Below are 24,626 nucleotides of genomic sequence, written 5' to 3' on the forward strand. Positions count from 1 at the left end.
GATCAATTTCATGCTGGATTAATTAAAAAAAAAAAAGTTTGGCTGTTGTAAAGCATGTCTGTTTTTTACTGCCAGGGTTGAAACCTTTTATAGTTTTTTTAATGCATCTTAAATTCAGCCCCTGACATACAAACATCCCAGAGAGAGCAGATGGTTCCTCGCTTCTTCATGGTCATATATCAGTGTTGCCGCTGCGTTTCCTTCACTCCTGGCATTGAGCTTTAACAGAGTGCCAGCCTTCTTTTTTCCTGCCTGCCATCCAGTTGCAGCAGTGAGCAAAGCTGCCAAGAACGCCTTCAAGAAACTGTTCCCTCAAGCTTCTGCGTAGCGGGCCCCTTAAAGTTTAAATTAATATAAATGGAGGTTTGTATGCATGGGGGAAACACCAGGCGGGCGGCGGCAGCAGCTTTGTTCATTAGCAGCTGCCCCCCCCTCTCTACAGAGGTGCAGGTAACTGGGTTCATGGGTAAAGGTACATTCATTTTGTGGCCCATAATTAGATCTGCTGGGAGAACTCGCTGCACAATTCAGCACTTCCTGCATGTCATGTTTTGCATTTTAAATACAAACCAATTGCGTTTGCAAATTGTTTTGTAGATTTTTTTTTTTTTTTTATCTCCATCAGTCACACCGCCATTACTCGTGTGTAGGAGTGGGTATTTTGTTTGTCCTTTTTTTCCCCCCACACCTTGCCCTTTAGCTTGTAGTAATTAGCTGCCATGTACTGCGACAATGCTGTCTACTAACTAGACTTGGCAACAGTACACATTCCCTTAATTAAAACGGGACTCACGAATCAGCTCCTCATTAGTTGATTTCACAATATAATGCTCTGGACTCAGGGCCTCATTATTCCAGCAGGTCATGTTATCTGTGCTGTTGCTGAACATCATAAAGTCACCCGTCATATCCCCCCCCCCCCCCCTTCCAAAATGCGAGGAGAGGCACCATTTTTCCAGATCCCTGATCCATTTTTATGTAGCAGCAGCAGCAAAGAAGCATTTTATGTTCGACTCCTGCTCGCTGCTGTCAACCATACCTTCACCTCAAAGTGGTAAACATGGGAAAACTTCCCGCTGCTTTTAACTACATGTGAGTTGAAGTGTAAACTTTAATGCTCGCCTTGACAGATATGCCGAGCGGGAGACCGACTGCTGACAAGTGAAGCATTGGACAGTCTAAGAGGGTTGATATGCCGCTGCACTTCTCTGACTGACAGCATCCACAGACATTTACACCGACTCAATGTTGCCCCCTGCTGATCATCACTTAATCTATTTAGGAACAGCATGTTAATTATCCAGATATTAATTAATGAATTAAACAGTTGGGGAGGGGGGTGGAAGTATTAGAAGATAAAGAGAGGCCTTTACAAAAGGCTAACTTTGTGTTTTCATCTTTATTCGCGTCCCATCTCTTTTTGTTCTTCTGCAGTGTTAATCCCCCGTGAATAACAAATGCAAGTAGAAGAGACTTTCATATATTACCTCTGAACAAACAAAAACAGTGCTACAAGAAGGAGAGAAAAAAGAAAAAGACGTTTACACAGAAAGTCAGACGCACATCGAAACAGCAGGGGAGAAGTTTATGACAAGGTTATAAGACACCGGGGAGAAAGTGCGATGCGAGATGAAGTGAAATCTGCTGACAGAAATGTTAACCACAGCTGGAGGGGAGAGAAGGGTTCTGCGGCGCTCACTGTGAGAGCCAGAGCAGAAAGTATTGAATTGTGGCGGGAGCAGCAAAAAGCAGCAGACCTCCCATGGAGGAAAAAAAGGAAAGAAAAGTGAATATAGAGACGGGGTAAAGCGACGCGACATGGTGAGGCTAAGACACAGGTGGGGGGCTACGAGATGTCTGTCCTAAGCTTTGGACACTGATGACATCATCTATGGATGCTGTGAAAGAGCAAATGAGGGTAGGAAAGGCTGGAGACAGCCTTGGGGTAAGAAACACTGTGGAGATCAAATACAAAGAAGTGCAGCTCATCTGAAGAAACAGACTTGATGTTTTGGGGATTGGAGGTGGATCAGTTCACCCAAATTAGACCAAAGGCATAACTGGACTTCAGTAGTACGTGGCTATGCAGGCAGTGTTTGTATTAAGAGTCGAGCTTCGGAGATCTCTCTTAAATGTCAATGAAATTCTGCTCCCAGACCCATTTTAATAAAACATATGCTACATGTTTATGGCTTCCTGTTTTCTGCTCAGTATACTGACAAGTTTTTAGGAAATAATGAAACCAAACCGAGCAATCATAACAAAACAAAGCAAATGTTTTCCCCCCTTTGTTTTCGGAGGCGTTCCCGAGCCTCGATCCACAATTTAGTTTTAGCTTTTCGCAGCTGAGAAGGTCTCACATTCACACTCTAAATCAGCCGTGCTCTTTTGTTTCTGCGACAAGATTGCAGCAGCAATTTTAAAGCAGCAGTCAATGGGGGGGAAAAAAAAAAATCAAAAATCAAATTAAAATAGCTGTAATGGGGTGGTGTGGCAGAAATCTGAGCGACACTTTGGAGCGTAATAGTCACTGTGCCATCCATGATTAGATGAAATTAAATAAAATAAAATTGAGAAACATTCTTTTCTACTTAGCTTTTTAAAGCACTATCTGCTACAGTTTGAAGTCTTAATGAACGTAATATTTCTGGGAATCTGGACAGAGCAATGCACAAAACAAAAAGTGCAATAAAACTGAGTCACCTTGGGCTCTGGAAATGGTGATGATAGTTTTACAGCCTTGCCATAATGAAAGTAACGTAATAGAAGCCCTGAACAGATTTCTCAAAACAACCTGCATGGCCACATATTAATATACCTCCAAAGCCTCAGTTGATTGATCGTTTGGAGTGGTGTTTTTTTTCTTGATATAAGGTGCAAATCAAAAGAACATCCTTCAAGAGTTTCCACACCACTAGAAGTATAAAAAAAATAGTATTTGCTTTTATAATTCGGATGAACTGACCACGTAATTTCTGATATTTCCCGTCAATGTGAATTATTTTCCTTCAGTGAAATGAGGCACTGCTCGACAGACACCCACATTAACTAATGATAATCAACAGTATTATGGATGGTCCCTGAACGTGTACACCTCGAAAATGCTCCCATTTTAAAAAAACAAAACAAAAACAAACAAACCTTCATATATTCACATAAACATACTCCACAGACACACAGGTACCAATATATCTGCTGCATGGTATATATGAGGTATAGTCTTTGTCTAATCTTCTACTGCATACAGTATGGTACAGCCCAAACTCTCAACAGTGAAGTACGAGCACAGGAACGACCAACGGGAGCTTGAAATTCAGTCTTTCCACACATTTTTCATCCGCGAAGAGGAAGCTCAGGAAGAGGAAAAAGAAAGTTTCCTATCTACAAGGAGAAACAGTGGACAGGTAAACAGTCACCCAGTATGATTAATGATCGCACGGTTATCACATAGTGACCAAAGTGGGAATCGGGCAGCGTAAGGATTCGTAGCTTCTGTCTCCTGGTGAGTTGAGATATGAGAGGAAAAAAAAAAAAAGACCTCACATTCTCTTTGCTGCAACTGAGACTGTCAAAAAGGAGGGGGAAAAAAAAAAAAAGTCAGTCAACCTTATAACGGTTCAAAATCAAAACACTGATCTGTTTCATCTTCGCTGCATTTGTGGGGAAAAAACAAAATTAAGAACCCATTTTCTAAATAAAGCTTTGCAAATTGCACTCTGATGTGACACGCGTCCCGGGCTCTTTTTTTTGTTGTCATTTTGAATATTTACATTCAGTAGTTCAGTGCAGGATGAAGCAGAGATAGAAAAAGAAACTCCTTGCAAAGGAGAACCCTTAATTTTTCGACCACCGACACTGAACAGACACCCGGCTGAATCTGATGAGTGATTCTGGCCGTCTTTGTCATTTTGGAACAGCTAAAAGTTCACCCGGGTTCAGCTGCTCTTTGAGCCATCTGCAGTAACGGCTATCGCCTGCCCCCTGCTGTGCAGTCAGTCCTGTTACAGTGGACCCTATCTCTCTTGTAGCGTTTGTGGTTCTACTTTAAAACAAACAAAAACAAAAAAAACAGAGTCCCAGACCCCTCCGTTGCCAGCCCATGCTCGGCGTGGGAGGTGGTTGTTGGTCCGAGGAGTCTTAGAGGGTTTCTTTTGATCGGCACCGTTCTTATCGCAGCTTGAGCTTGAAGGCAGAGATCTCCATGGGATCGAGGGTGATGGTGGTGTTGTTGGCCAGAGGCGTGCCGGAGTGCATCAGAGTTAGTGACATGGGCTGAAGCAGCTGTAGGTCCAGGTTCTTGAACAGAGCCGACACGCTCAGCTGGACAGGGAGAAAAAGGAGGAGAGCTTCAGAGAAAAATACAGACAACAAGAGACTTCTTTTAAGCAAAAGCAACACAGCACAAGATGAACTGAAAAATCCACATCTACAGGAGGCTCATCAACAAAATTGACTACGTAATTATCAGCAGTAAAAAGTGCTGCCAATAAAAAAATTATTTGATCATTGTCAGTGTACTCACAATCAGCGTGGATTCTGTCGCAAGGACTACTTTAATCAACAGATGCTTTGGCAGTCGAGTCAAAATTACTTCTTTTTAAATGTCATTAGGCAGGATAAAAAAAAGTTACATATGACAGAAATAACAATGCAGCTGAACTTAAATATGCTACAAAATAAACCTCTTATCATGCGAAAATGTAGAGTAGTTTTATCCTGCGTGTGAGTTTCAACCCTGACCTGTCCCTGAGTGGTGGTGCAGTTGAATCCGAGGTTCTGAGCTTCGAAGTTGCAGTCCAGCGCGAGACGGTGAAGAATCAAAGCGGTGTATGGAGAGGGAGACAGGGGGTCCTGCTGCTCATATGCAAACACACGAAAAACGAATCAAAGTATGAAATGTCTAAAATAAAGTTTCCACTTTGTGAAAATCGTGTTTGTTTGTTTTTTAAATGTGTCTTTATACCTGGCTCTGGATGCTGCGGAGGTTCACCAGGTGGAGGTCGCAGGGGAGGATGGACTTGAGGGGAGCAAAGGTTTGTAGAGGAGGGATGCCACGTCTTTTGGGCAGAATGGGTAAGGCCAACACCTCGTGGTTCAGCATGGCATTGGTCATGTGACTGAGTACAGATGGGAAGCTGGTTGTTGCACTGTCAGTCATCTGCAGGAGGGCAAAGTCAGATTTTAAAACAGTTGTGATAAATGACTGCAGAACTATTACAGCATCTTGAGTCACCTCTAGAGATGCTCTAGTGCCACTACATGAGGGACGGGCTCTAATTACTCTGTCCGAGCAGGAGGCGTATTTCTAATTCTAGTCCAGACAGACACGGTGCTAATCACAACTTTATGATGTGAACATTTAAATCACATGCATCGTCTCTGGCAACACTTCGCCCCCGTATGATCGACAGGTTAGATGGAGAGCCCGATGATAAAACTGCAACCGATGCCTTCCATTCTCTGCCAATGTGCATTCATTTACTTGATAAATGATATCATTTGTTTCTTTCAGTCGGGCTGTCATAAAGATGAACTGGTTTGGCTACAACTGTGAGGTGGAAGGAAGGGGAAAAAACTGGAGCTATGAGCCATAACTAAAGATACAGCTTTACCTCTTGAACTCGGTCACTCAGTAATGGAGAGAGAAAAGAACGTAACAAGGACGAGAGTTTGGCAAAGAAGCCATCGTGCTGAAGGTAGTGGAGTGAGGGGGGGGAAAAGAAGAAGAGAAGGGAAACAAAATTAGAGAGTGGAGAGGATAGCAAAAAGACAGATGGGCTGGTAATGAGTACTGGAAAACAATATGAGGAAAGGTGTTAACAAATCACACACTGCACCCGACAACCTTGCACAGTCTTTCAATTCCTTGAGCCAGCTATGGTGTGCTGGAAAGACCACCGCTGCTGTCATCTTACAGACCTTGTTACTGGCTGATCTCCTCTCCAGCAGCAGCCGGAAACGATTGGCCGTCTTCTTGTTGTCTTTCAAGCCCTGACCCAGCCCACGATTATCATCCTGCATCAGTCGTCGGTCCATAATCACTTCGAGCTGGCCTGAAGGGAGAGCGGACCAGAGACAACAGCTTGAGCTCAGGTATTGAACTTTCAGACTTGAGTCAATAGATGCAAACACTTTGAGCTATCTGTCATTTAGAAACATTACTAATGATGATAAAAGGATTAGCTCAGCACACAAACGTGCGGATTTAAACGGTTTCACTCTCTGAGAACCTCTTAAGGGAGAAGAGGGAGAGCTAAGTGCTTGAGTCCTAATGCACAGTAAACAAAGAAAAATACCACACGTTTCAAAGATAACTTCCATTAAAAGATTAAATGAAGAAAAATGGCACATTATTGAATAAAATGTAACAGGATACAAACCACTCTCCAGGCTGCTGACACCCAGAGCCTGAGCCGTGTGCAGCGTGAGGCGGTAGTTGCCATCCTGGATGTACGCCTGGCTGGGCATGGGATAGAAGTTGGCTTGCAAGGGCAGCTTCAGGTAGTGTTGGCGAGGCTGCATCTAATAGAAAACAGACGCAACATTTCAAATAAATCTGAATACAAGTTGTTATTTCTCCTTTACTCATGATGCTACTGACCTGGAAGCCATTGAGGTCTGTGTAGAAGACCTCTCCACTCTGGATGTCAGTGACCAGTCGCATGGCCAGCTCCTTATTGGTCTGATCTCTAATGTCCACCATGGTGGTGATGTCTATTGATAAACCATCCACCCCTGAAAATGCGAAACAAGTCAGAGGAAGATGGAAATGTTCACTAAAAACGAGACTTCCTCACGCTTAAAAAAAAGAAAGTCAACAGACTCCAAAAAAAAAAAAAATCTCATTAAATTCTAAATTGTCATTTTGTTAAACATATTGGCTGTTGTTGTATTCTACCATCTGGTGTCTTTAAACATAAAAAGCCTGGGCAAAGCCAATTTGAGCTCAATCCACCAAGCAGTTTTGAGTAGTTACTACCTGGCACATTGTAGATGCGGATGGTTTGTTGAAAGTGCTGGTAGTGTGCCACCACCTCAGAGAAAAGAGGCCCCTCAACAACTCGCACCACAGGAGGCTCTTTCTGGTGGTAAGGCTGAAAGAGTAAAAGGAAGGCGAAACAGTGCGATTTCAAAATGTTCCTCAATGTAATACTGCAGATTTTGAACTTTTCCTCATCTATAGTAAATAATATCATCAAAAGACTCAGAGAATATAGAGAAATCTCTGTGCGCAAGCGACAAAGCCAACAACCAATACTGGATTTGTGTGATCTTCAGGCTCTCAGGCAGCAGTGCATTAAAAACAGGCACGATTCAGTCACTCAGTATGAGCTCAGAAACACTTCCAGAAATCGCTCTCTCTGAACACTGTGCCATCCACAAATACAGGTTCAAGTTTTATCATGCACAGTGTTGGGTTGTTGCTCAAACAATGTATCACATTCTTTACTTGATTCCTTGACAGAGAAGGTATTTGTTACACTACTTGTTAAATTACTTTCTCGTTATTCCATAATATTACCTTGGATGCATTGTCACGGTTGCCAGTTAACAGCATAAATCTACAGACCACAGTTGCACGCACACACACACCAGTCCCTAATCCTGATGAGGACACACTTAAGATTTTTCTTTTAGTTTTTACATACGAAGTCAAAGCTGACAACACAAAGTAAAGTCAAAAACCAACACAAAGAGGCTTCAAAGTGATTGCCACAGTGTTTGTGCTGCAGAAACATGAGCATACAGGAACGGAGGCAACCACCTGACTGCCCTAACCTCTAACCCTAACACTCTGCTGGGGTGGGCTGGGGTCAGCATTCACTCAACTTAAACATCACTCTGTGCTCTTGTCTAGCTTTGTGTTAGCATGTTGTCTCTGCAGATGTTTGCAAAGACATGGAGTTGTGTTAGAATTATGCAGTTGTTTTTGCCCTAGAGGCAGTTTGCACTCATCATTGTCATTTTGTGCAATGAAAATAAAAGCCATGTCCATATCTCCACACCTGAAAATCCAAGCCTTTCACCAGCTGAAAAGTTTTGGTCCATCATGAAATAAAAAAAATAACATAAAGAAGACCCAGAACTGTTGAGAAGCTAGAGTGGGACAACATTTATCTCCCAAATGTGCAGAAACTGGTCATCTCTGGTTCCCAGACATTTATACAGGGGAGGCTACACAACAGTAAACATGGCCCAACTGTTTTGAATCCTGTAGTTGGCCTATTTAATTTAAAATAGGCCAATATCTCTTACGAAAGAGCAAAATGTCTCACTTTAAACATCTAAAATATATATATATTATGTACTATTGTGAATAAATTATAGGTTTATGAGATTTGCAAATCGTTGTATTCTGTTTTGGAATTGGGGTTGCAGATACAGTACAGCAACTAAGCTCTTACTGTCTTTAAATCAAGCAAAAATGAAGCAGTACCCAGTCTGCCTGAATTCCTGCCCCGAGCTCCCTGGGACGACACTGTGACAGTATACACAGGGGAGTCTCGATCAAAGGCTTTAGAGAGACAAGTAAACGTGTGACAGAGTCAAGTAAATACCTTTGCTTTTCCATCTGGCAGAAAGAGGTAAGCGCCACTCTTGTCTTTAGAAGGACGAGTGCCGTACACCATGAACTGCATCTGAACCTTCACTTCCTGAGGATCATCCTTGCGTTTGATACTCTGCAGATGAAAACAGAGAGTGAGCAGAAAGGGAAAAAACAATTAGAGAAGAGATTAAAGCTTCTCTCCGCAACAACAAGACATAGCATGTTCACTTTGATCAAACGGGAAGGATTTGTTTACAAATCAAACTCACGGCCTTTTCCTCCACCAGATCAAAGATGAAACAGATCAGTGAAACTTTAACAGATACAAAGTCAAACAGAAGTAAGAGGAGAGGAAATACAAACCTCCAGCAGGCCGGTGGTTCCAGAGAAGCCTAGCGTTAGAGACTGACTGCTGATGTAGAAGGTCTGAGAGTCGGCTTGCTGAGAGCGGACAGGAAGCGGGTCCACAGCTCGGGCGGCAACACCCCGACCAGATAGCCTGAGTAGAGTGTCCGAACGTAGTGTCATGGGTGAGTCCGGAGAGTCATACAGATGGAAAACAGCCAGAGCGAGAGGCGGGAGACGAACCATGAATGTCGCCTGGATCAGGGATTGAGAAAGGTTTTAATTTTGAACAAAAATAAAACACAAACAGCTTGTGTTTTAAAATGCTGGCTTCGTTCTTCGTGTTACACAGGAATGCAAACGTTGACCACAAGGCATTCATTAAAACTTAAAAGCATTTACATATCAGCAACAGTGCTATAATTAAAATCTTATGAGAGACTGTGCTTAAAATGAAAATTCATTAGCCTCTGTTGGTGGAAAGCATTTTTTGGGAAAAAAAACCCATTTAAAATTCAATTACCTTAAGATTTAATAGATTGAGGCAGTTTATTTTTTATGTAATTTTCAATAGCTGAAAAAGAACATCTGTCCTAGTAACAACTTGCAGGTAAATAGAGAAAAAGAAGTAAAACTTTTATTTAGAAGACTAAGTGCTTTTAAAACACACATCATATACTTTACATACAGTACATCCTCTTGGCTTTTCTCTAAAGTAGAGCTGGGCGATAGAACGATAACGATATGTATCGCGATATAACTTTTACTCGATAGAGAAATTAAGCTATCGCGATAGACCTCGCCGCTCTTGTCGTCTTAAAAAAAAAAAAAAAAAAAAAAAGGTCAGCCAATCCAAATTCAGTAGCGCAGAGCCGAACCAATCATAGCCGCAGCGTCACGTCGCGTGACTTGTTACGTACAGCACAAGTGCCAAGCCGCACGTGTGTTTGTTTGGGAAGCAGCCAGCGGGTAATGGAGCCAGCACGTAATGGAGGAAATGAGTGTGCCGACTAGAAAAATCAACCGAGCGTGACCGAAGAGAAAACAGATGATGGTTCCAATGCCGGAGAGATTGTCGAACGGAAGAGCCATAGAAGTTCCGTAGTGTGAAGGTATTTCGGCTATTTCAAGTCTGACAAAAAACAGAGTAGCGTGCACTGTAAATTGTGCCGAAAGCAAGTCTGGAAATACAATAAACTGGTGCATGCGTCACACTGTGCGCCACGTTATTGTTTCGGTGAAATGAATTTCTACAATACTGTTAATTCTACTCTCTGCAGTGTTTAAATGCTTACATATACACAAAGTTACTGTCCCTCCACACATACGACTCTGTTCTGCTTCTATGCCCCAGCTTTGTTTACTTTTTCCCACCGAGGCTTCTAGACTTCTGATTGGCCAACATTTCTGCACGGTTAGGAATCTAGCGCCACCTGCTGCTTTGGCATGTTCATAGCAGCGTTTTCCTTCATTTCTGCCTTTATGTGTGGACGGGATTATTTTTTAAAACGAGAACGGAAAATCTCCGTTTTCAAAAATACCCGTGTACGTGTGGACGTAGCCTCAGTCTCTGACTGGAAGCGCTAATTCGTCATTCGGCTTTTGTCAGACTAAAGTAACTGTTAAAACTGTTTGAAAAGCTCAGCTATACAACAAGGAGAGATTGAGAATTTCCTTTTAGTTCTCAGTTTATTTGATACTGACAAAAGTTAGTCAGTTTTGTCTGTTCTTCTGTAAAACAAACTAAGATTTATTTTTAGAATTAATACTTTATTTCTAAGTGGAATTGACAATTTAGTCTGTTTCATTTGTTCTATTTTGAAACTTAAACGCTTTAGCGGCTGCCTTTTGTGTAGTTTGCAATATTTGCCTTTATTTATCTGAAAAAGTCTCATGTTCCTTAAGTACATCTACCCTGTTGAACTTATTATGGGAAATAAATATTTAAAAACAAGCTGCTGATAATTTCACATTTTACTTGTGAGCAACGGCACATTTAAATCTTACAAATATAGTTATTTGGCTTATATCGTGATAGATATCGTTATCGCCTGAAATGGAAAAAAACATATCGTGATATGAAAAAATCTCATATCGCCCAGCTCTACTCTAAAGCAACTTAATTTCTTCTTCAAGACACAAACACAGTGAGCAAAGCTGCACAAACCACCAACCTCACGAGTCTACCAAATGAGCTACAGCTGCCCCAACTCTATGACTCAGCATTTTGTCACAAAGACGACGGCATGTGCAAAAACGTGGCATTTAAAATTTGCCTTTTGTTTTTACTCATGTATGCAGTTATTATCTCGTGGAGTTTCATCCGCTGGCCAAGTTACAGTAAACACACACAGAGAATTAAACTTGTCTAACACTGTAAAATCTATTGTATAAGACTTATACTCACATAAAAGCAAAATATTCCCACTTTAAATGCACAAATGTCCACCTCCTGTATGTTATCAGATAGTAATCCGATCTAACTTGGCAGCTTTTCAATGTCTTTATAGCTATTCTCTTTTCAGTTGAGCATAATGACTTCGTATTGTGTTGTGAGTCTGTTCTGTGGTTCTAGAGAGTCTCTGTGTACTACTGTGCTACTGATATGCCAATATACGGCAGACGGTACAGAAGCCTGCAGACCAGGACCACCCGACACAGGAACAGTTTCTTTCCCCTTGCCATCTCCCTTCTTAACAGTTGACCTGTCACACTGCTCCCACTGCCAGACTGCAGCTGCACCTCATGTACATTTTGTAGTATTCATTCCACCTCATTCATTTCTGTATTTTATGTATATAAGTTAGATTCGTTATTTATAGTTGGTTTACACAGCTTTGTGTATGTATGTGTAATGTGTATATATAGACACGTGTGTGTGTGTGTGTGTGTGTGTGTGTGTGTGTGTGTGTGTGTGTGTGTGTGTGTGTGTGTGTGTGAGATTTACATTGCTGTGCTTGAGAGCCACCATCCACCGGAACCAAATTCCCTGTATGCGTCTGCACATATACTTGGCCAATAAACACGATTCTGATTCTGATATCGCTATGCAGAAACCAGCATCCAAATGAAGTCAGTGCCTTACCTCAAACACCTCTGCACTCATCTGACTCGCAGAGCTCCACTGAGCACTCAGCTGTACGGGAAGCGTCTGTCCATCCTCAGTAAGCACCCGAACCCTGACTGTGTTAACCAACACGGTCACCGCGCATAGCCTCTCTCGCTCAACTGGGTTGAACATAACCAGGTACCTGATGGGGAGGGGGGAAAAAAAGGGGAAAAAAAGGAAAAAGCAATTATGAGCACAGGATGGTGTAGGAGTAGGTGAAAGAGAAGGCGGGGGGGATGAAAGATGCAAGATGATGCAGATAATACCTTGGTCCTGCAGGGTCCAGCTCGATTAAAGTGCGCTGAGGCATAGAGTCTTGAGTAGCACGCCTGTCATCCTATAGAAGGAAAATATAACACAGAAAGCACAGTGAATATTCAAGAACACACAAATATACAGGTCCGTTTGTTTTTTGTACGTGAAGTTTGCATTTACCGTCTCCAGAAAAGGCTCCGTCTGGTAAAAGCGATAAAACTCTTTGTTCTTCATCACCAGGAAATGAGCAGCATTAATGATCACTCTCTTCAGACCAATAAGTGACCGCAGTAATCTAGGTAGGATGAGAAAGAATGAAAGTACTGCACTTCAAGGAGACACCTTCTTATTTGCAACACATTTGTATCGAACAGGCCAGTCACAAGAGACTTAAGATTAAAAGCGAGATGGTAATCGTCCTAACTCCCTTCGTTTCTTACTTGGTGCCGTAGTCGATGACAACATTTTCTTTTGCTGTGCCAGTTATGGCGTCGTGATGCTGGAAGAGGCCAACGGAGCGCCTGGCATCCACTAGCAGGGAATAATCCGAAACCGGGTAACGCCCTGCCATGCCCGCATGCCTAGCATTTGCAACTGCCAGGCTGTAGAGGATCTCTGCCCCCCTGAAGGACAGTGACATATAGTTATCACGAGGGACACCTTTAAAGTACCTTTAGTCAGCTAAAGGTGCGTTCACATTATCTGACTACAGCAGTGGCCAAACTATAAGATCTCTACTGATTCATCACAAAAATTTCCAGTTGGACTTTAAGTTTTTGATGGTTTAGTGAATAGGCACAGTGATTGGTTAGAGAGCAAAAGGACCAATATTTTTTTATTTTTTTTGACTGTGAGCAAGTGTCAACTGACATTCTCGATACAGAACTTGGTCAAAAACATTTGATGCTGCATTTTGTTCTGCAGGTTAATTTGTATAGCAGAAGTTAAAGACACAGGTAGGTCCCTTTACACTGGAGTCCACACCTTAATTTTTTTGCAGTGCAAAATAGTCCTTTCCAAAATTTGTCCAAATAACCAGTAGAGGATAACCAACACATCCCCAAATCTGAAGTCAGCAATATTAGTGATTAAATCTGCCTTACCTGAGATGGGACTCTATGACGCGGTCCATACTCTTGTAAAAGGGTCGGGAGGTAAAATAACCAGTCCAGTAGTGGTCTTCACGGTCTGCGTAGGCAAAGAAATCTCCACTGAGCACCGGGTAGCCTGCCGGCCTGGATCCCTGGGCCACGCCGTTTGTTTTGTATACGGCGTTGAAGTAGTCTGTGAGAGTCCCAAATTGTGCCTGAGGAGCCGATTGACATGTAATTTAAAAAAAAAAAAATGGGCGCTTTCAAACACATCTGAACACAAGAAATAAAAAGCCTTTCAACATTAGGCATGTGCCTTTCATCTTACATGACATCTTCTGCACCAGACATCAAGTCGTGACAGATTCTTTGTTCTGTCAGCAAGTTAAAATACCACTGCATGATTCATTACCATGAGAAAGGTTGAATGCTGAACTACTTGGTACACTACACACTGAGATGGAAGAAGAAGATGAAATACAGGAGGGAAGGGAAAAAATATTTCGCTATAAGATTTGTGACAGTTGACAAATAAATTTCTCACTTGTACATGCATCTCAGGGTGAGAATTCATGTAGTCAAACAGCTTCTGGTAGTTGATATACTGCTGATCCCACTCAAGGGCTTTATCATAGCGGAAGTCATCCCCCAGAGGAACAAGGAGCACCTTACTGCGGTAGAGTTTCGATTTTTTACGGTACTGATCCAGGAGCAGCTGTGCCCTGATTGAGGAAAAAAAGGAAGAGGGGACACTTAGGACATATTTCTTGGCATCCAAGCTTCTATGCTTTGCATAAGACACTTTTCTAGGAAATCACTATGACCTTGGAAAGAGGAAAGTGGAACGATGATCAAATTACCCCTGGAGGTATTCTCCACAGAAACACCTCTCTGAAAAAAATCTTTAGGTCCTTGAAAGGCTGCTTAATGTTACTGCAAGAGCATCAGTACTCCATGTCCCAGATTTGCTAAAGGTTGAGAGCCAAAGGAGCAACAGACACAGCATGGACAATCATTTTTACTCCTTGCCTTATTGCATATTGATTTTTTGTTCCTGTCAGGCTGAAAAATTTGAAGAGGAACTTATTTAAATAACTCAGGCAGGATGATTATTTCTAATTGCACTAGTAGTTAATGTAAGAGCTGTCTGTCTGTCACGTTCTCTCCTTTAACTTTAATCAATAAATGAATAAGTGCTTCTTTTAACTGAGATGGCAAAGCTGCAGTCATTTCATTTATGCCTAGTTAGTCGGGTTCAGGCAGTCAATAATGGTATGTTCCTCTATACATTCGGGTGGTCAGTTTTTAGATTTATATAGTTAATACAGTGTGTGTTACAAAAAATGTTTTGGGGTTGTTGTTTTTTTTTTTTATTAATCTTTGGATGACTGTTTTCTGACCTATCAGGATTTATCCAGCAAACAGCTATCAGCACTTCCAAGGCCACACCTGGTCCAACCAATTTCTGACCTAAGATTTTGCTCTAATGTGTCATAACATATGAACTCTCATTCCACTGTCATTCCTTGGTCTGAACTGTCCAGCTGTTCCCTGAGAGAAACATATGTGACGCAGCACGATAAACGCCAGCCAAAGACGCAGATTGAGGATCCCAGCTGTGACCAGGGCCAGTCAGCCAGTGAAATCTGCCCCATTGGATATCTATCTTTAACCTGTTGTGATGATGCTGTGTGGATTGTGATTGAATGAGTTGTAAACCCAGTTTCAATCGTTTACAAATGTGCTACAAATGAATATTTATCCATTTCTATCTTTACTAAACCACAATAACTAAAATGAATTAAATCTGTTTTAACATGTTAATCTACAGGTTTTACATTTTAAACATTTTTTTAAACTGGACTTTAGCCTGTTTTTTGTTCCGTGCCGCATCACATGGACTGTTTTGCTCATTACTGAAATTACTCGTTTTTAAAGTTTATTTAAAACTTTTCACTGTACTCTGAGCTTTTTGTACAGCTTAGTAAATCTGGCCCCATGTCTGGTTCCCTCTGTTCATCCAACCTCTCTGACTATTGTTACTGGAACAACTTCAAGCTGAGTTTATTTTTAAAGGGACCATTAAAGAAAATAGAGTTGCAACAACAGCGATTCTCTACACGATCAACCTCTCACATGTTTAAGCTTGCTGCGGGAGATTTCACTTGTCATGTTTGCATAGTAAGCTAACGATTAATAAGACAATGTCAGAGGAATTGGTGCACAAATTATCATCACTCACAGATCAGTGCTGTCGCTCTCTATACACAGTTCGCACGATTGCAAAGTGAAAGCAAAAAAACAAGCGCAAATTCAAACGCGACTTCAATATGTCACATATTGACAGTGGCTCACCGATGCCAATGACATAATTACCCAGCTACATTTCCGAAAGAATGCAAAAGCATTGACATATATTTTTCCTACAATAGCCCGACGGGCAGGGAAGAGATAGATTTTGGTAGCCCGACTGAAAAAATCGCTAGCTCCGGGACATCGGGCTAGCGATATTGCAAGCCCTGTATCTGATTGAGGAATCACTCATCTTTGGAAAAGAGAGTTTATTACAGAGAAATGTCTCTTTCCAAAATAAAAGCTATACTATCCGCTTCTTCTGGGCTATATTCTCAGCAGCATAAGGAGAATCATGTGCTAACAGCTGTCTAAATGACTTGGCTAAAGTTAGTAGCATGCTTGCTTTTTTTTGTCTGCTTCCACTTGTCTTTGCACTAGGATGATGTCGGCGTAAATGTGCAGTCATATTCGTTGTGTTCCCGCTAGTGCTTTCAGGTTAATCTCGTTGAAATGACCTTAACGCCACAACACGGCAAATCTCCGTTAACGATCACTCCGTGCATGGGGCTAGACGGCCAACACGTTAACGAGCTAACTGCGCTAACACACTAGTTCACACCAATGTAATTGAGCATTGCATGGCACATTCAACATACTGTTTTACTTTAGTCCATGACTCGCTTACCTTCAGGGTCATACGTCACATGAAAACCAAAATAATTCCAAACGCCAGATCTGAATGAGGTTCAATTTGCCATGTTGCAAGGAGAGCTTAACTTCTGTCTCGCTAGCTTGCCCTGCGCTCTTCCTTCTGACTATGCTGTCTGTGTTGAGCGCTCAGTGGATCTGCGCTCGACAGTGCAGCCTAGGCGGAGTAGTCGAACACAGATTCACTGAGCGCTCAACACAGACAGCATCGTCAGAAGGAAAATTGATAAAATAAATTACAAATGTTGTATTGTTCGATACATATGCGTACCGAACCGAAAGCACTGTATCGAACGGTTCAATATCGATACGAATATCGTTGCACCCCTACTAAATATGTAATAAAGCAATGGACCTTTCAGCCCAGTTCTATTTTATTCGACATAATCCATCATATAAAATTAAATCAAATCAAAAAGTCTCTTTTCGAAAATTGTTTTATCAGTTTTAATCTTTTAACTTCATGCACATTGCATCAAGCAAAATTTAAATGATATGCAACAGTGTTTGACTTGAAGAAATTTGTTTTAACATTTATCAAACTTAAAGTAATGTCAGTACTGTTTCTGCCACGGACGTCGCATGCTCGAACGTCATAGTCGTGAGACACTCTCACAGACGACCAAAAAAAAAAAAAAAAAAAAAAAATCACAGTTTAGTAATGCAGTAATGCAGCATGCTTATGGGAAAGTAAAAGTAATCCAATTACTTTTTTGCAACAGTAATCCCTTTACTCATTACTTGAAAAAGTAACCGGATTACAGTAACGTGTTACAGCCCATATATGGTCATGACTCACTCATATATTCTGCAAATCTCTGTCCATTTGTATACTGAGCCATTAAATAACAGCATGTTCATTATTGATTATTCTGCTAGTACATCACTTGTCTGATCTACAGATCTAACCCAGAAAAAAATTAAGCATGAAATCTTTTGCTCCACGGTGAGCATCCACAAAGTGAAGACTTACCTCTCTGCTACGTTGGCTTCCACAATAGTTTTTGGTGGCACTTTCCAGGGACAATTTATCCTTCCGCCTGGTAGCCTCTTGAAGTCAAACTGGCAGCAGATCTTTGGATCAGGTCCACAGGTGTGAGGTACATCATAGCTATAAAAGGGCATCATGTGGCAAAAGATGTCTGTGTTTGACCCCATGTCTGTTAGGGTGGCAAAGTAAGGACAACAAAGCACTAGCATGAGAAATACTGACAGAAAGAACACATTTTGCTCTGCGCAAAGATGATCACACACATATCAGTGCTTCTAGAACTGCTATCAGTTTAATTTTCAAAACCTAGCACTGGTTAAACACTGGACAATATTTAATTACAGAGCAAATCTCCCTAAATAGTGACAGTAACATATTGATATTATCTGGCATATCAAATTTTTCAAATTAAAATCTAATGAACAATAATCTTTGGCAGACATCCAGTTTAATCAGAAAAAATAATGACGGCAGCTCTTCTGAGGCCATTTTCCACTGGTTGTCCTTCCAAAAATTCCTCTTTCAAATGCCATAACGAGTGCCATGACTCATTCGGCAATGAGCTTAACAAAGACAAGCACATGAATCAGATGACATCAGCTGTTATGGTCCACTCACCCCATGCCTGCCTCCACATAAACTCCAGATTTCGGGTGGAGGCAAAATGTTTTTTAATGGAGTAGTGGATCCTCTGGATGAGCATGCTGGTCAGGTTGGCCCTCTTCAGTAGATAGGGCATAGTAGCACTGTGACCAAACGGGTCTACAGCCCACCCGCTGCAAGGAGTTATACCTATGACAGCAAGCAGGAAGCAAAGTATTTCAGGTTTATGCTTGGATAAAAGAGGAATACATCTTATGGGAAATCACTCTTCTCAGTGGGATGCAGTGAAAGTAGCACAAAGCATCTGAGCACCCACTGAGTTAGAGGCTACATCTGCTGCATGTAGGATGATGAGCTAGGATTTTAATACTAAGCAGTGTGAGGAGTTATAGAGTTTTACATTTTTACTAGAATGAAGGCAAAAGCCCTTAAATTTCAGAGACAGTATGAAACTTTTTGAACTTTACATAAACATTACTCTGAATATAAATGATATCTGCTGAATAATAATAAAATGTCTTGAAGGATTGTTTACCTAGATTACTCTCCAGCCACTGATGCCCTTCAATGAGCTGGTCTATCATGGCAAAGTAATGGGCATTGGCTTCATCCGTCATCACCCAGCCTCCTGTCACAATCTCTAGCTGTCCTCCGAGGATCAGTCTGTTAAAAAGAAAGGATTAAGACAGCAAGGTGAGGATAATCCAGCCCTAAAGAAGGAGAGTCACATTAAGGAGATAATGAGCTATTTTTAAGATTTCACAGTCTAACATATTGTACTTAGGGCCAGTCTACATCAAAGAAATCTCACTGAATTCTCTGCCTTTTATTTTTACTCAAAAACAAAGCTGTGTGCTTCACAAAGCTATGACTAACTTGCGCATTGCCTCCTGTTTGTGTACATCTGCAGTCTCCCACCACTTGGAGAAGAATGAAATCTCAGACCAGATGAACTTCCTGCGAGGATCCTCAGCCAGCTTCACCACCATGTTGTTTAAAATATGTTGCGTCTGGTCTGTGAAATACTTGTCAAAAGTCTTGACCCAACCTAACAACACAAGAGGACAAATCTGGGCAATCTGCACAGCCACTGGCAAACATTCATACAAATTACACTGTGAAATAATTCACTCCTACCAATGCTTATCCAAACAGAGCTAATACAAAGCCGTGAAGAAAGCGCACGCAAAGAGACTCAGTGCTGGATTGTCACGGATCAAAAATAAAACTTATGTTTTATTCAACTAGAGCTGTTCGCCTCTACAACCTTTTTAGTAAAGTGGTTTCTAAGAAAAGTGACTAAAAAGCACTCTCTTTGCATTTTAAATGTGCAATAGTATACTGCAGCCCACAAAGCTCCTCTAGGATATCTCTTTTGCATGTTGTAATCTAATACATTTTATAGCGACTAAAGTTCCACATCATGTGGGAAATATGCAGAATCAGAAGAAATGCATTAGAGGTGAACAGAAACTTCCCTAGTTGACTGCTTACATTAAGACAATCGTTTTTTTGCATGAAAGGTTTTCTGAAATTTCTATGTCTAACTATGCGAATGAGACATTACCTATCAAGCTACGTGCCAATTTGCATACAGAAGAGAAATGTAAATATTGGAAACAGTCAGCTTCAATACTTCAGTACTGATTCAATACACATCTGTGTAATAATTTTGATCACATATTACAACTTAAAAGCCTTTTAAAGAGGTGATCTGAAATGAAGCTCATAAATCAGAAAGTATTGGGGAAAAAGTACTGTCACTTTTCGACACGAACATATCATTTTAGAGAGGAAATGCTCGCTAACATAGACCCTGGATGACATATGAACCTTTAAAATATGGAGAGGAATAAAACTGTAAAGTCTGGCATATGTGGAGTGTGTGAGTGGAGTATGACCAAAACAATGACCTTTAAAGCTACGCATTGTAAAATTTCATACATTTTTACTAGGAACTAGTATTTCAAATAGCAGATATCACTATGAAAATTCTCCATTTATCTACTGACATTAGGGCAGTTATTTTGTTGTATTACAATTTTTCTGAAATGTCATTTTGCAAATTAGGTACTATTCTATTCAGTATACACTAATTTCCATAAATAAGCAATAGACAAAGTGTTGACAAATAAACACATTTAGTGTTGTGGAAAGCAAACGAACACCGTTTCTTTCACATTGTTACTTTAAACTCTGGATTCTCCAAAGTGCAGGACCCTATCCGCTGGTTCACCTTGAGCGCAGCGAAAGAGTGCACTGCCTTCCTTCCTACTTTCTCCACTACTTTTAATTTAATTGATCCACAGCTCATTTCATACCGTGACTCCCTTCAAACTCAACTTTTCCATCCTAGTCATCACAGCAGACTAAACCTTCTTTTTATATATTCCTGGTTTCAAAAAGAACACCTCCATAATAATTTTAAAAAAGCTTTAACCTAGCACAAAATGACAACTTCCAAGAAAATCATGCGCTGCCTCCTGCATTCTCGCTACAGGAAGCTCCCTCACCAAGTGAAGCACAATATTCCCCGTTGTGCAAATGTGTTTGAAGTCTACTCCTTGCTGTGTGTTCCATGTGAAAAAGGATAATTGTAGAAAAAAATCCCAATCTGACTCTTACAAAACTGTTCAAAGTTCATTTGTGAAGCTTAAACAGCTTCAAGTGTTTGATATGTGCCTTTTACTCACTCTCTAAATTGGCATTCAGTCATCAAAACCTTCGCAAACCCCATTTTAAACTCTTAATATCAGTTTTCTGCTTTAAGAGAATTCAGATAAGATCTGCTTTCATGTCTCTTCAATAAGAGCTGAGATTATTTCTGTAACTAAATCACCAGTCTAGCTGGATACAACACATGTTTATAACTTTTCAGCAAAGTTTTAAATAATGCAATTCAGAATGAAACCTATTCCCACTGCTGATGGACAAAATTTCCAGGTCTTTCTGGCCTGTCAACATATCAATAACTGTCAAGTTATCAAGCATGTGGCACAGGCGGGTAAACAAACTTAATGGAAATGTCAGTCTAAAATATAATCTCAGCCAATCCCATCTATGAATTGTTCCAGTTTTCCATTGGCAATATCTTCCTAATTCCATTGTTTGTTGCTAAGCCGTCAATCATGTCAGCATTATGCTAATAATAATGAGAACAAATGAATCCAATATTGAATGAATTTTGCATCCCTACAAACTAGCCTCCCACTCAGTTAAGTCCTAAAGTACCAAACTATTGAAACAAACTGCTCAGACGTCTTTTAGACTGTCTCACAAAAAACAATCTGATGCAGAAGCGCTCGGTTATGTTCAGTAAAGTTTACGTAACTCACCTGGATCATTGTGCGAATGAGGGACCACAAATACTTGCAGTGGTTCGTTATCCCACTCATTAGGTTCATAAGTGATGTCAAAGCCCTGCTTCCATACACCACCATCAGGGTTGTCAAATTTGAGGAGGGAGTACACATCCAGCATCTAAAATAAAACAATTAGCGCTCCCTGTTAAGACCCCAAAAATATTCTTAAAGTTTTTTTTGTTTTTTTACAGTAGCTACAACAACACAAAAGTCCTGGCCAACCTGGACGTCTGGTTGATCTCTGTTGCCTACAGCAAACTGACAATCCTGCGGCTTAACAGCAAGGAAAGTGGGACGACCATCGAAGGGTAGGACCCAGGAACCGTTGGCACTTCTGAATGGCAGGTGGCCACTGGGAGAGACAGCTCCTGTGTCTGTGAGCTCCATTACAGAATCCTTTATGTGGCTGATGATTTGATGGTTTTCCTCCAGGAGCTGCTCCAGCTGCTCAATCCTGTTCTGCAGGACTGAAATTTGGCTCTAAAAACAGACACAAAAATATGGATTAACACAAGAGATCAAACTAGCATTCTTCTGCTCTATTAGTGTAGTCAAGTTATAGCTTTAAGAGTAAAAAGCAGATGATTTAGAAACGTCAACAAAGGAGTGTAGGACATTTAAAATATATCAACCAGTAAATAACTATATTATAACAAATGCATGATTGGAGGTGTCCATTTATATGTAAATTTAAAAAAAAAAACAGGGTGAAACATATTTAGACTAATTAGCAGTCGGGCCTTAGAGGCAGGAATGTTTCTTATCATGACTTAAGGCTTGTAGTATATCACTGGAAAAAAAACAGTAAAATAAAATCAGGACAAATGTGCTATAATAAAAGCTGCAGAAAGGGTCATTACTCTTACCCGTGGAAAGTTCCCGCCGCTCTGTCGCCGTGCAGGGTCATGTTGGACTCGATCCAACATCAGATAAAGTGAGAACACAGCCACACAGAATATGGCCCCTCCACACACCGTCACCTGTTTCCTCAGCTTCATCCTCCTCTGAAGCGATATTCTTTCCAGGCTTTCAATTTTTTTTTAAAAATGACCTTGACTGAAGTTTAGGGGTTTTTTCAGTACAGAGGAAAAGGTCCAGAAAATTGGAATGCAATCATTTACAATAGAAAAGATAAAGAGGAAGAAAAAAAAAGGTTGGAAAATAACCAACTAGACCAGTATTAATGGTTCAGTTCCACTCCTGTGATGCTTCCAGCCTCCACTCACCATGTTGGAGACCACAGTGAAGAGGTTACAGCAGCAGTAGCAGTGGACAAGGGTACTAAATCAGTAATAGCTGGCAAGAAGTCTGACAGCTCTGGCCAAACCACAGCCACCGGTGGTCTCCTTCAAAGTGGCCCTTGTGCTCAACCATCCAAATCAATGAGATTGCAGGAAAAGAAAAAAAAAGGGCCACACAGAAGCGGTTCAGACAGGGAACCTAGTGTACCCACAGCATGATGCGTGTTGCTGTGGGCCTGCTCTCTTGGTCCAGTCCCTTTTCCACGGCAGAGTCTAATCCACTACAGCTAGAGTCCCCTTTTTCTCAGTTGGCCCCAAGGGCCGTAACAGTTTGCACACTAGGCAGTGAAAGTGTAAAAGAGCAGGCTGTGGAAGAAAAGACCAACTTGGCTCTGAACAGCAACTTTGTTTTTTTCTAGGTTTTTTGTTAGCTTTTTTTAATCAAGCCCAAACTGTTCCCAAAGCAGCTCCAGGAATTACAATGAGACAAATGTCATTCCTCTCTCAGCAGCAGAGTCACTGCATATCCAGTGTGGCAACATGGACAGCGAGTCTGTCCTTGATCACAAGTGCCAAGTTGAAATCACATTAGAGGGTCTTCTTCAGCTGTTAGGGAAATTTTAGATTAATAAAACTTGCAAAATAGACATTTAGCCAAACTTTTTAAGAGACAGGGTGTCACTGAGCAAAAGAAGCACTAGTAAAGAGGTCTCTGTTAGAAGATATTTCTTTCTGGATCTGACAAGTAAAGCTAACAAAGGGGGAGAAAATCCATCCAAATAGAAAGCCCCAGGTTTCCTTACAGCGGTAACGGGTGTTGCTTTCCTCTGTGCAAATCCACGATCATAATCCGGTCCCTTTGTACGCTGGGACTATTTTAGAATTAGCGCAAGGACTTTGGATAATGACCTTGCACTTTTATTTGCTAAGACTGACTGGAAAAACAAGAAAGAAGATTCTTCCTTAGACTATCTGGGCCAGAGTACATCCCACATGAAAGGGTTTATTTATTGGGATGCCCGACGGAGCATACTACAGTCCCTCATTCATGTGACAACGTGGAAATGCAGAGCTGATCCTAAGGCTGTTCACATGACGACATATAAAGAGTTAGCTTCTAGAGAAGCCATCACAGTCTATGCGTGTATGTACATGTAAAATCAAATCCTCCCTAAATTGCACGTTTCGTTATACTGACTGAGGGTTGACGCGTGTGATAAGGTTTAACTTGAAAGACTTTTGCTATCCCCGGGCAGCTAGCCAAAAGACACTTGGTTGCTTTAAACTTAAGCGCAGTGAAATATTTGTATACGGAAATTATTTCCCACAAGCTCAGACAGACGACAGCAGATTCTTCAAAAAATAATTAATATTTTAGCCACTCTAACGGAGACTGTCAAACTTTAATTACCATACTTACTGCCTAACGTTAAAAATTACGAATAAAAAAAGCTAGCGCTAGCTGTCAAATGTACCATCAGGTTACGTCTACTAGAAGCTCTGTGAACTCGATTCAAGTGTCGGAAAAGGGTTAGTATGAGGACTGCAAAGGAAGCTACTGATAAATTAGGATAAACAGCTGTTACATCTGTCGTTTTGTTCCGCTGAACATTTATGTCGGTGATTACAGGCGATAGCAAGTATTGACTGATAACATTAAGACAATACGTGGCTGATATTTCTCTGCTAACCGCTCACTTTTGCCCGAAACCTCGACTACCGTTTGCGTATGACCTTGGCACCTTGTCTCATAATGATAAAATCTGACGTTACCCATGAAAGGAAAGTATTCCGGAAGAGTGTAAAGCCCAGCAGTGTACGTGGATTTAGCTGCAGGCTGACAGATTACCTAAACTAGCTTAGCAGCTAGCGCCGCTGAGCAGCTGCTGCAAAGGCTGATGGGAGGAAAGGGGGTGTGTGCTGCTGACTGACCAGCATCTTGGGTAAAATAAACATTTAGAAAGTAGCTTTTTCTATTTTAAAAAATCCATTCATCCATACTCTTCCGCTTATCCTTGTCCACATAAATTAAAATATTTTTACATTTTATACTGTTGTACAGGTACAATTTTTGTAGG

At 41.1% G+C, this 24,626-nt stretch overlaps 1 protein-coding gene across 2 annotated transcripts; it reads right to left on the reverse strand.

The window, feature by feature from the left end:
• Window positions 1-1,380: 1,380 nt before the first annotated feature.
• On the reverse strand, window positions 1,381-24,452 carry man2a2 (mannosidase, alpha, class 2A, member 2). 2 transcript variants are annotated; one of them, XM_014409680.4, is made up of 24 exons: window positions 24,322-24,452; window positions 22,174-23,154; window positions 21,530-21,787; window positions 21,281-21,425; window positions 18,822-18,993; window positions 18,481-18,608; window positions 17,961-18,134; window positions 17,325-17,511; window positions 13,893-14,070; window positions 13,361-13,563; window positions 12,698-12,880; window positions 12,438-12,552; window positions 12,269-12,339; window positions 11,979-12,144; window positions 8,912-9,148; window positions 8,559-8,681; window positions 6,980-7,094; window positions 6,602-6,735; window positions 6,381-6,522; window positions 5,920-6,053; window positions 5,613-5,690; window positions 4,964-5,158; window positions 4,741-4,854; window positions 1,381-4,320 (listed from the first exon to the last, which is right to left on the reverse strand). In XM_014409680.4, the coding sequence occupies exons 2-24, from the start codon at window positions 22,303-22,305 to the stop codon at window positions 4,168-4,170; spliced, it is 3,537 nt and encodes a 1,178-aa protein (XP_014265166.2). In that variant the 5' UTR covers window positions 22,306-23,154; window positions 24,322-24,452; the 3' UTR covers window positions 1,381-4,167. The 2 variants fall into 2 exon arrangements, with proteins under 2 accessions (XP_014265166.2, XP_024659119.1); XM_024803351.2 differs by lacking the exon at window positions 5,613-5,690.
• Between the last annotated feature and the right edge of the window lie 174 nt (window positions 24,453-24,626).

The sequence above is a fragment of the Maylandia zebra genome, linkage group LG7 (genome assembly GCF_041146795.1).
Source record: "Maylandia zebra isolate NMK-2024a linkage group LG7, Mzebra_GT3a, whole genome shotgun sequence".
In the NCBI taxonomy this organism is placed as follows: domain Eukaryota; kingdom Metazoa; phylum Chordata; class Actinopteri; order Cichliformes; family Cichlidae; genus Maylandia; species Maylandia zebra.